Here is a 12,264-nt window from a genome sequence, read left to right on the forward strand (position 1 = left end):
TGTTTGGCCCAAAAAGTGAATCGATTTCTAAAGGTCTCCACCTATGTAGCGCATGCACGCTGCGTAGGCGAGACCTAAAAAGAACTACGTTCTTAAATGTGCCATGGTTGTCTAAATACTCTGCCCACCTCTCTCATCAGTCTGAGGGCCAACTGGCCACATACATAGTAATAAAATTGAGGTTAGCAAGGAGTCTGACTTGTGCTTAGCATGCATTTATGTTTGAAGCTATGCTCAGGTGTTTGCCATCAGCTTTCCTTCTCACTCATCTTCAAAGGAACCCCAGGAGCGAGAAATATTATTTGTTTCTACTTTGCCTTAGAGCTCCCTAACAATGTACATAATACACTTTGTGCAAGTACATTTCTGACCTGTGTTTCTGCACTACCATTATATTTAACTAGAAGCTAAAGATCACATATATGTGATTTTTGCAATATTTGTAATATGGAGTACATAGGTATGTCCTGATCTGCTGTAAGGATTCCACATGGGCAACAGGCATATTTCAAGGAAACGGGTATGCTTTCAAAGCATTCACGAATGAGAGAAACACACAGACTAAATATGCAGGGAAGGCATTGCAACTGATATTCAATCTTATTAGGTGTATAGAAAGGAACACTGAATGCATCCTGAAGAAGTAATAGAGACTGATTACAATGATTAACAAAAAAGAAACTGAACTAAGTTTTGAGTAGATGCCCGGAAGATCATGGGAACCTCCTGTTAGAGGAAAACTTTGCATTTCCACTAGAGCAGATTGTACCTCTCATATTCTATACACTTCGTTACAGATGACACAGGTCTCGCCCTGTGAGAAGCAGCAATGACAGCTAGAACAATCAGAGATATTCTCTGGCACATTTGTGTGTAGTAGGTGCATATGTGGGAGGTGTGCATCCTGCATAGGTGGAGTGTGTGTACACAGTGTGTATGTAACACTCTCATATGTGTCAAGGGAGGGCACGCATCCAAAGAGGTGGGAGATGTGGTGACAAAGAATGCGATGACCAGGGTGAAAAGAGTACTAAAGTTACCATTCACTAAAATCTGACATAAATCCTTAATCTTGACCCCACAAACATTTTCTTTTTTAAAGTTCCTTACCTTGTTTTGTGGGGATGTGTGATGGATCTGTGGTAGAAATGCTTTACACAACTGTGAGTTATAACCTGTTTATATTTTTCTCCCCCCAAACCAGCAAACCTCGGACTTTAGGTTTTGATGTAGGTGGGCTTCCCAGCTTATAGGGACAAAGTTATCTTCTCAGAAGGAAACACACTCTTTCCCTACTTATGTATCCCAAATGGCATCTAGAAAAAACAACTTCCTGAGTAGAATTGGGCTGATTTTCCATTGTTTATTTAAAGATACAGCAGTTATGGCACAGTAGGTTCTAGTACAGAAAATAATGTGTCATTTGAAAAGCGTCTGAAGCTATTAGTCAATAATCTGCTTACTGCAAGACTTCAGGCAAATTAGCAATACAGTGAACTGCTGCAAAGACAAAACCACAACTTAAAACTTCTTGGAATGGTCCACGGTATTTTTTCTGGTCTTGAGGGCCTGACCTGTCAGACGCTGATGCAAAAAATTAATGACTACATATCCATTTTCAGCAAACCTGGCATTGCCAGATTGTTCTTTCATGATGCAGTGATGGGTTTAAAGTAAAAAAGAAAAAAATACCACTAGGATGTCTGGATCTTTAAAGAAGATATTGTATGTTTAATGTCATATTAGCTAATAAGATGGCATCTTCTGACGGTAAAGGTTTTAGGCCATCAGAATCAAGAGGACAAGTCAAGATCTTCAGAAGTATGGCGAATGTTATCACTGTCGGAGAACTAACATGGAAAGCTAATTGGGAGGATTCCCCCTTTGGGATGGGCTCTGTTTATCCTGAGGCCTATTGTTTCTTGCAACTATTTCTTTAGACTCTATTGCATTCTCAAGAAGGCCCAAAGGAGATTGTAAGAAGACCTGTATGGCAAGAGCATTTCCTGATCTTGTACGACGGTTCGACAATACATGTCTAAAGGATGCTGCAACTTGAAAGATTATTTTAGCAGATAAAACCTGCTCAGCTTCGAAAGTGTACTTTTGATGCTGATGTTAAAGTCAAAAGAGGCCCTCTACCAAACAGGTAGCAACTGCCGGCAGAGGCACAATGGCAGCTGATCCGAGGACGCATTTGAAAATCAGATTAAGTCTTCTCAGAAATAGAGGCTCAAGAGGAGGCATACCTGGATTTCTGAACTGAGATCTAAGCTTGTGGGATTTTCTTAACTGCAGCATTGAATCTTGCTGAGTGAGCCTCTGTCTTAGGTGACAGGAAGACCAGGTATTAAATAAGCACATTTTCATTCTCCTTTAGAAATGCACTGTACACACACCATTCTCAATTCCAAACTTCACACCATACATAGAACAAGTCTGAAGTGGGGAGTATTTTCAAGTGAACAAACAAGCTCCTTTCAAGAAATTAAATGATAACTACAGAAACAAAGAAAGGCAAAAGAGCAGTTTTAAGAAAAAGACAGGATTTTCAGAAGCTCAGGGTGGATTTTGGTCAAGGAGAAACCAGAATAGAGACAGAGCTGCTGCAGGGCATAGTAAGCGCCGTGGTATGAAGAGTGCCACATTTCTGTGCAGCTTCTGAATGAATGACCTTTGGTCCCACATACTAAATTAGACCCTTTGTGTTTAATTCAGAGTGCTGGAGGATAATATGTCAAGTTTAGAATACTTTTAAAGAGCATTTGTCACCAAAATGGCTGCTTCTGCCATGAGAGGAATCACTTTGGTACAGAAACACTCTGGTGGACAATCCACCTGCCAATGCCAGTAGAAATTCTACAAGTTAATGTAGGCACTGCAAAAGCACCGTTAAAGTAGAATATGTTGTCAGCAAAGATATAATGTGACCTTCCTAACATATTGGGCCGTGGTGATCAGTAAGTTACGGATGCTATAAACACTAGGTGAACCACCACCACTTCTGGTTGAGCTACCTCTGGGTAGATGGCATAGTCAGAGGAGTTTCCAACGAAAGGACACGTCATCCCTGTGCCTTTAAATTAGTATTTCTTTTTAAAATGTATAATAAACGTACAAAAATAATTAAGAGGGTGTTTCTGATCTTATTATAAGCATGAGAATATCCATTTGGTTATGAATACAACTGCAGATCCCATGATGTTGCCCACCCCTCAGGTGGATAAGCTCTAACACTAGCCATGCAGTTGATTATGTTTGTTTTCTTGAAAGTTGCTCTGAGGATCTGGTAATAATTCATTCAGGCCACACTTTGGTTTAGATTTTTTGGATTTATAAAAGAGTCCATTAATACATCTAAAATAGTCAACTATAGACGCTGAACATTACAGGCGACTTTAAAAAGCAAAAAAGAAGCACACAAAATAGACAATTTGCATTATATGTGACGGATTCTACACTCAGGTGATGTGTAATTTACAAACTTAAACATTAATTTCTTAGTAGGCAAATTTGCAGTACAAGAAAGAACTATATTAATAAATGTCCGTTTACTTTGGGTGGGTAGTCACCATTACCAGCTAATGCATCTCCAAACGTTATGCCCTATAACTCTGCAACTGAACTTTAGTTGTGAAAGCAGAAAGCATTTTAACTTGAACTGTTCAAATCCAAACAAACCAATGATCAGAGGAAACAATGTAGAATCGGTTTGCCTTTTGAGGAACTTACATGTGAAGTGGGACGTAATAAAGAGAAACGAGGTGCCAAAAAATGTAAAACAGACTCCCAATGCTCCTTTGGTCTTGATCTGGGAGACAATACGTGTTGTGACGGTGGCATACTCTACTTCTACAGGATAAAAAAACAAGAGAAAATAAATACATCTTTGGGTGCAGCAGAAAAGACAGTGCTCATTTCGCCTCAATGGCTACATCATTCCCACAGTAGATTACATTCATTCCACTAACTTGAATCTAAACTCTGGAAAGTGACACTGGGAAAGGATTGTGTTAGCAAACCAAGATAGAGCCATGAGGTCACGTATGCTATGTTGAGATTCACTGTATCTATTAGGTGTACTTAAGACAAACACATCCAGTAACCAGAAAAGCAACCTAAGACTGGACTTTAATACTCAACAGAGAAGAGGACATGGATCAAGTCTGCACTTGGGAAAAAACCTCCTAACAATACTTTGAGGCGAGTTTAAAAATGGAGAACACAGCCGACTGAAATTGCAACTGAAAGTTTGCCCATTCTCAATGCACACTCTACTACGATTCTTCGGAGGTAAACATTCCAGCATATATAAAAAAAGCATCTTACAGTCCAGACAGAACTACTATTTGCACATTAAAAATATTCTTAATTGGCAGAAAGTAAATGTTTTTCTAAAGAAATCCACTACTGATGTCACACAACAGAGTTTCAAATCCAACCCAAACAAGCCATCATACTTGCCAAAAACATCTACATCAACACCATTAACCAACTCAACAATTGAAGCACTGTTGGGATGGAAAAGTCCATTGCCTAGTAATAGACGTGAACCCCTATCCCAATTGCCCTAGCTGTGGTGATATCTTGATACTTGGAAGCAATTTTCGGTCATGGGACGAACACGAATCATGTGGGTCCATCATGAACTAGGCCTCTCTCACGGATTGTGGTCTGGTTCGTCGGGAATAGGGCATACAACGCGCTACCTTCATAGTGGTAAAGGGCACCGCCCTTACCAAAAGCAAAGTAACACGACCACGGTCTCGCCTAGCGTTGCAGCTGCATGCGCTGCTCGCTCTGGGAGACATATTGTGGTAGAGGAGATTTCAGAAGGGGACTTGAAGCCCCGCCCATTATTTTCATTGGCTGGCATCATCGCTTATGCTAAACGGTGGCCTCCAATTGAAAATGAGGCTTCTTTGTTACCGCCCTGTCTCCTTTTGAGACGGCCCATCCGGACTGCATAGTGTGCTTGAGGGCTGTCGTGAGGATATTTCTTATCTAAAGGAGGCGTGTAAGTGTGAAAGCTTCTGTTTCACTCGTCTTTGTTCAAGGCAGCTGCATGTTCATTTTGCATTGCGCTTTCACTTAAAGCGAAAGCACAATGCAAATATAAACAAGCGGCTGCCTTTCCGTAATGGCGAGCGCTTGTTTTAACCAGTGCCCGTGTATTCATCGGCGGCTCTCAACTACCAGTACTCCTGCCTCTCAGGCTCACGCTCTCCCACCCCTCGAGGTAGCTCCCGCCAGAGGCCCGTCCTCCCTTATCTTGTCTACGCTCCGCCTTCTCCATGTCTTCTCTCCGGCCGGCCTGGCTCGTGCAATAGTGAAAGCGCTTTCCGCCTCACCGTTGTCACGGACCGTGTGTTGTTTGGGTAACAATGTTGGTTTCATTGCTGGAGAGTTTGCTGAGGGAGTTGGAGGGGGTTCGCGTGGGGTGCTTCCTTCCACCGGGGCTGTATATGGAGGTGCACGGCGCTCTGAGACAACATGAGTGGCACTGTGCGGCTGAGGGGAGCCGGAGCTCAGTTGCGAGCACAGGCAGTGGCCTGCTCCCTGCACAACTTGAGGAGATGGACTTTGCAAGCCCATGACTCTCACTGAGGTACGCGTGCGGTGCGCCCGGGAGGGGAAGGGGGACCGGGGCTACCTGGATGTGTTCAGGACAAGGAAAGACAACCGTCGGCAGCTAAAGTATGCTGAGAGAGAGAGCTTCATAAGGATTACCGGGTCTTGCCTCTTCCGCTAAAAGGTAGGGGCTGCTCTTCACTACTGGGATATCTTTTTCTTGGTTTTCAAAGACGACCCTCGCGTACGAAACTCACCACCTCTCTACAACGAGGTCTAGTCCAGCAGTGCTTTGGAGTTATGGAAGTCTGAGTAAAGTTCACCTTTGAACTCTACAGAAAACGGGTCTGTGTCTGTGTCTACCTGCCCCAGTGTATGTTTTTTTCTGCCCCACTGTCCGTGTCTTCCTGCCCCAGTGTCCGCGTCTTCCTGCCCCAGTGTCCGCGTCTTCCTGCCCCAGTGTCCGCGTCTTCCTGCCCCAGTGTCTGCGTCTTCCTGCCCCAGTGTCCGCGTCTTCCTGCCCCAGTGTCTGCGTCTTCCTGCCCCAGTGTCCGCGTCTTCCTGCCCCAGTGTCCGTGTCTTCCTGCCCCAGTGTCCGTGTCTTCCTGCCCCAGTGTCCGTGTCTTCCTGCCCCAGTGTCCGTGTCTTCCTGCCCCAGTGTCCATATCTCCCTGACCCAGTGTCCATATCTCCCTGACCCAGTGCCCATATCTCCCTGACCCAGTGCCCATATCTCCCTGACCCAGTGTCCCCCTCTCCCTGTCCCAGTGTCCATGACTTCCTGTCCCAGCAATCATGACTCCCTGTCCCAGCGTCCATGTCCCAGTGTATTTGGGCTTAGCACACCTAGTTTTAGCTGTGTAGTCTTGAGTTTGCTTAGTTTATTTCCATGAAGCTTAAACACATTTTGCATCCAACAGGTATGCAAGAGCTACAACGCCTTGTAAATGTAAATGTAAATGTAGTTGAGCTTATATAGCGCACAGCTACCCGCAGTGGGTTTCCCGGCGCTTGCTTAGGGAACCCGTCCTGGTATTCCCCTGTGAGATAGCAGGGTATCCACAAGGTGAAAGTCAGGCATCCCGCCGCGAGGGGCCGTTGTGGAGATTAAGCATCCGCCTCTGAGCAAAAAACGTATGTTTCCAGAAAGACCGGCAGATGAAATGGGGGAAAATAGAGAGGAGAAAATGCGTAATTATTTGCAGTGTTATGAACTCCAGCGTCCCTTAATATTCATTATTTAAAACAGCAGCATTACAAGTTGATGAGCCTTTTAGAGCCACCAGCCCACCTCATCGCTGCCGAATGAAGCAAGGATCATTCGCCACAGAAGAGTGCCCCCGAACTGTGAATCAGACGTGTGGGGATGGGTCCGGATTAACGTCAGAAGTAAATCTGCATGCCCCCTCCTTTGCCGCCCCCCTTGGCCGCCGTACCCCAGGGCCCAGTCTGACTCCATCACACACCGGCCTTGCAACACGTCAATTTCTGTTAGGTGTTGTAGATTAAAGCCTGTTCTTGCTTCTCATTGGAGCCATAGAAGAAAAAAGTGGGCGGCTCCTTCGTGAAAATTTGCATATGCATTTTTTATTTTATTTTGAAAGTTTTATATAGCGCGAACAAGATCTTTGCAGATATCAGAGCGCTTTACATAGAAAGGGGGAACATGAGGGAACATAGTCAAACAGGTACGTCAGTAATGCCAATAGTACAAATACGTGGGAGCATAGAAAATCACGTAAGTCGATAATACAAGTAAAACAAATAAGCAAAGGGGTCGAACAAGTAGTACAGATCGGTGCAGTCTTAAAAGATTTCAAAATAATACTTCAAGTGTATTTAGCCATGAGGATAGCTTTTACTTCTTTCTTAAACAGTGTAGAGGAGGAGATACGGCTCGTTTCGGGAGGGAGTGAGTTCCAGATCCTGGGTGCCATTCCTGAGAAGGAGCGTTTATAAGTTTTTTCCTTCCGGAATCTTCGAGGCTTCAGCAGAAGATTGTTTGTGCCTCTGGTGTTTCTAGAGCCGCCAGAAATTGTCAACTTCTGAGTGAGATAGCCGGGTGAGCTCAGGTGGACAGCCTTGTGCGTCATGCAGGCGATTTTCAGATGTATTCTGGCTTCAAAAGGCAGCCAGTTCAGGTATTTCAAGTCAGGGGAGATATGTGAGTGTTTTTTTGACCCAGTGATGAGTCTCGCTGCAGCTTTTAGAGAAGCTCTTAGGGGTGCGGTAGTAGTTAGGGGGAGTCCGCAGAGGGCGATGCTGCCATATTCTATTCGAGGGATGACTAGTGCTTGTACTGCAGTTTGGAAGTCTTTGGCAGGGAGGAAGGGTTTAAGTTTCCTCAGGGTATTGATTTGGTGGTTCGCTCCCTTGGTTGCCTTGCTGATATGTTGCTGCATGTTGAGATTGGTGTCAAGTGTTATGCCTAAAGATTTTGCTGAGTCCACGATGGTGGGTTGGACATTGAGTGCAGTTAGGTGTTTAAGCCAACTTTGAGTGGTAGAGATCTTAGCGGGAGGTGAGATAAGAAGGAACTTAGTTTTCAGAGCATTGAGTTTGAGATGATTATCGGCAAGCCAGGATCGGGTGCTTCTGATCGTTGAGTTCAGGAGCAAAATGTCTTTGGGGGATTGTAATTTGAGATATAGTTGGGTATCATCGGCGTACATGTGAAAGTGTACATTGGATGCTTGTAGCAAGGAGGTGAGAGGTTCCATAACTAGGTTGAACAAGGTAGGGGATAGGCAGGATCCTTGGGGGACACCTAACGATACAGGTATTGGAGCGGACATCATGTTGTGCTCTTGAATTTTTGAGATCGGTTGTGTAGAAAGGAGGTGAACCACTGAAGAACAGTTCCAGAGAGACCCATTCTTGTGTTTAGGAGATCGAGTAAATTCTCATTCTCATTACCATCTGTCTGTGCCACCTTCTTGGCAAAGGGCTACAAGACCAAAGAGGTTGGGTGTACATTTAAAATATGGCGAATTTGATTCTCTAGGACCACGGATCTTTCAAAGGTTCAAAGCGCGGTGGGGGCTGGCCAATGTTTGGTGTGGAGGCACCTTCTATGTAGGGGATTTCAGACGGACTCTGTAAGATTCTCATGTGGGCTGGTGTTGGGAGATGTCAGGTGTGCTGGGGCACAGTCAGAAACACTTTATGAAGTCTGTTGTTAGTCTACTGTACTTGCAATAAATGTTTGTCACTATTCTGTCCAGTTGTGATCAAGATGTTGGAGTTTCGCAGTTTCTTAGTTTTTCACCTCAGTATTGCGACTGTGTTCTCTCCTGTATGTGGGTCCGTGTGTATCTATGTGAGTATATCTGCATATGTGTGTGTAACTCTGAATGCCTGTATGTGCTTGTCTGTGAGTGCCTGTGTGTGTGGTGTGCGCGCATGTGAGCCTGTCACGGTGCCGGCTTGTTTCAGTGAGTTCCACTATACGAATGTCTGTATGTGCATGTGTGTATTATGTTTCTGTTTGTCTGTATTTTCAGTGCATACGTTTGTGTGTGTGTTTGTATGTGCGCGCATGTGATTCTGTCACTGTGCTAGTCGGTTTCTGTAAGTGTCTCTATGCGAATGTCTGTGTGTGCTGTGTTACTGTGTGTACTGTGCATGTGTATTTTCTGTGCGTGTCTCATTACTTTTGTTTTAGGTTTTGCTTAGCTGTGGACAGCAGCCACCCCTCTTTACAACCTGTTGGAAGGACAGGAATGGCCCGCAGGATTAATAGGATAGTCGAAGTTTGTCAGGTCCCCCCTCTCATGGAATGGCTATGAGAAGGGTAGAGGTTTCCAGCTTTACTTCAGAGCCGAGGGCAGCAGCGCATGTGTTGTGAAGTAGAGCTTAGAATGAATATGCAGTTTGACAGTTTGTTCAATATCGCAGTCGGACACTGCTTACTTTGTAAAAACAATAAGTATCAGGGCCCTCGTCAGGAATCCACTGCAGATTGCACCAACATTTGCCCCTGCCACTGCTGCCAATATAAGCACCAGCACAACTGTGTGAAGAGCAGCTGCTGTTTGTGCGTTTTATTGATAACTCCGGTTTCTTCCATTGAGATGAAATACCGCCAGTGCACGGGTCCCTACAATTTGTGACTAATGATGTCTGCTTTGAGGTGAAGTTGCTGTCCGTTGAATATTCTGAGGTGTTTTCATCTGCGCCAGTCAGGGTGCTTGCTCTTTGACCTGAAATGTCTGAAGTGCCCTTTCTGTTGGAATAGATGGTGAGGTTCACAGCATTTTTGAAGCTATTGTTATTGTAAATAACAATGCCTTGCATGTATGCTTTTAAAGCCAAAACATAAATAGAAGGCATTGTCATTTACAATGCCAAAAGCTCAAATCGTGTGAATGCGAGACCTATTGCATTTTTAGGTCTCGCCTGCTAATGCGCTTGCGCATTGCTGGCGAGAGATATGGGGGCTTACCCGGAGCTTAACCAAAAACGGGCGATTTCATGCAGTGCCCGTGAAAAGCGCGTGCACGCACCAAAGCCACCAGCCTCCCTCCCACAAGCTTCCCCCAGCATGCTCTCTGCCTCAGGCATTTCTCCTCCCCTAATTATTCACGGCCGTCCGGCCGTACTTTCACGGCCGCCAGGCCGTGTCTTGTTTTAACTTGTTTTATATTTACTGCTCCGTACCTACCCTTCGGTCTTCCGCAGCTCTAGTGGAGCTGTTTGAGCGGAAAGGGAGAGGTTTTGCTTTATTCTGCCCCACTTTCTGGATGAACTTCGATTAAGCTGCATAGTTAAACAACAAGCAAAGCAGATAAAAGCGCTCCGCACGCTGCACCACTTTTTAACTTTTAAAGCAGACATGCTGCTCTGTTTCTAAATCTTGTTGCTGTTGTAAAGCTCTTGTAAGCTCGCTGCTGCTTCTCGGCACTTATAGCCATCTGGGGATTGTGTTTTATTTTATTTATTTTAATGCGACTTTTTATAGTGCAAACCTTTCCCGAAGGTGTCAGAGCGCTTTACAAAAGGAGCAGTTACATCACATATGCTCTTGTAAACTTGCTGCTCCTTCTCGGCACTTATAGCCATCTGCGGATTGTGTTTTATTTTATTTATTTTAATGCGACTTTATATAGCGCAAACTTTACCCGAAGGTACCAGAGCGCTTTACATAAGGTGAGCAACAATAGATTGCACACAGTTCCCCTGAGATAGGTGATGGCGTAGTGTGGTGCGCTGTCTTCCTCTCACCCTCGTGTGCGAGGCGTTAGCGTGCCTTAATGCAGCAGGGAAGGGTATCCCTTGTCGGAACTAGGGATGCCTCACACAACAGACTGGTTTTACGGCTGTTGTCATGTCACCAGTTAGTCGTATCGTAACATCATCGGCTCCCTGCTCCAGCGTCAAGCCGGCGCTGCAATGCCTGACGGGTAGCACTAAGTGCTACACTCTTGTGGAGATCTTTTGTTCCAATGCCGATAGGTGTATGGGTGTGAAGGCCCTAGTGGGTGAAGTAGTGAGCGTGAGTGAGGTGAATTAAAACAGGTTGGTATGATCTACGGCTTTGGCTTTAATCATGTAGTACACCACCTGAAGTAAAAACGTATGAGGGGCAATGGGACTGCAATAGCTACGAAGAGTCAGACCCGTTCAACCCTCAGCTGTGAAAAGGTCGACATGTTTCATGCCTGTATTGGCAATTCTTCAGGACCAAACAAAAAGGTGCTCATAAACTTAGTGATTTGACATGAGGCCCCGCTTAAGGCTGAGGCATCAGTAGTATACAACCTGTGGGGTTGTCGAATCCAGCCGGAGAGGGGTTCCTGCATCAACGGGATACCCTGTGGGAAGAGAAGAAGACTTCAGCTCATGGATCAAGGACCCCCAGTAGGCATATCAGGGGGGTGTGTATGTTACTTCCATACCGTGAAGCAATGAATGTTGGAGTGCGGAAGACAGAAACAGGTAACTACGCATCAAGGGGATAGTGGATAGCACGTATAACCGTTGCTATGTGAAGGGTTTCCGGCAGACCCAAAGTGTCTCCAAAAACCAGGAAGGTGTTTGTAAGAATAGGAATATATATAATGATAAAAGTTAAATAAAGCATACAAAATACAGAAGTGACAGGATCTAACGCCAGCCGGCGTGTCACTGCACGTGGAGATGGCAGTGCCTCAGGGTACATTAAAACAAGACTATTAGAATAACCGGAAAGGTGAGGGACTTACCCTCATTGGCGGTCGTGGGGGCCCCAAGGCTGCTCCCGTGGGGTCTGCGCAGGTAGGGCAGTAATCTAAAGGGTTTAAACAGATGGTATGTGATGTATATGGACAGATGCCATATGGGAATGAGAGAGTGTCCCAACACTGGGGACAGCAAATGGGAGGGGTGGGAGCGGTCAAGGTACAGGTCCGTGGTGGTCCCAAACAAACATTCCCGGCGTACTCAGGGCAGTCACACCACCCAGGGCGGTCGCGGCCCGGGGGGAGCACCGGGGCGAGACCGGCTTGGCTCCTCTGGTGACATTGGCCGCTGACCGGTAGGCTGGCTGCCACTCACTCGCAAGCGTGCTGGGAGTATAAAGGGACGCTTCGTGGAGGGCCAAATCAACCCCCAGTTCAGCGGTCGGAATGCCCGTAAGATGCCACCCGGTGCCCCACCTCTGCCGACGGCCTCGGAGGGGGCCGACGCCTGAGGTCCCTGAGGGATGTTTAGAAA

The 12,264-nt window shown here is 45.6% G+C and overlaps 1 protein-coding gene across 1 annotated transcript in view; it reads right to left on the bottom strand.

Annotated features, from left to right (window-relative positions):
- Positions 1–12,264, bottom strand: part of INPP5E (inositol polyphosphate-5-phosphatase E) — a 262,442-nt gene that overhangs the window by 95,814 nt on the left and 154,364 nt on the right. The window contains exon 6 of the mRNA XM_078641914.1: positions 3,733–3,852. Within this exon, the coding sequence (XP_078498040.1) occupies positions 3,733–3,852 (120 nt within the window). The remainder of the gene's footprint in view (positions 1–3,732; positions 3,853–12,264) is intronic.

The sequence above is a fragment of the Lissotriton helveticus genome, chromosome 5_1, assembly GCF_964261635.1.
Source record: "Lissotriton helveticus chromosome 5_1, aLisHel1.1, whole genome shotgun sequence".
NCBI classification, from domain to species: domain Eukaryota; kingdom Metazoa; phylum Chordata; class Amphibia; order Caudata; family Salamandridae; genus Lissotriton; species Lissotriton helveticus.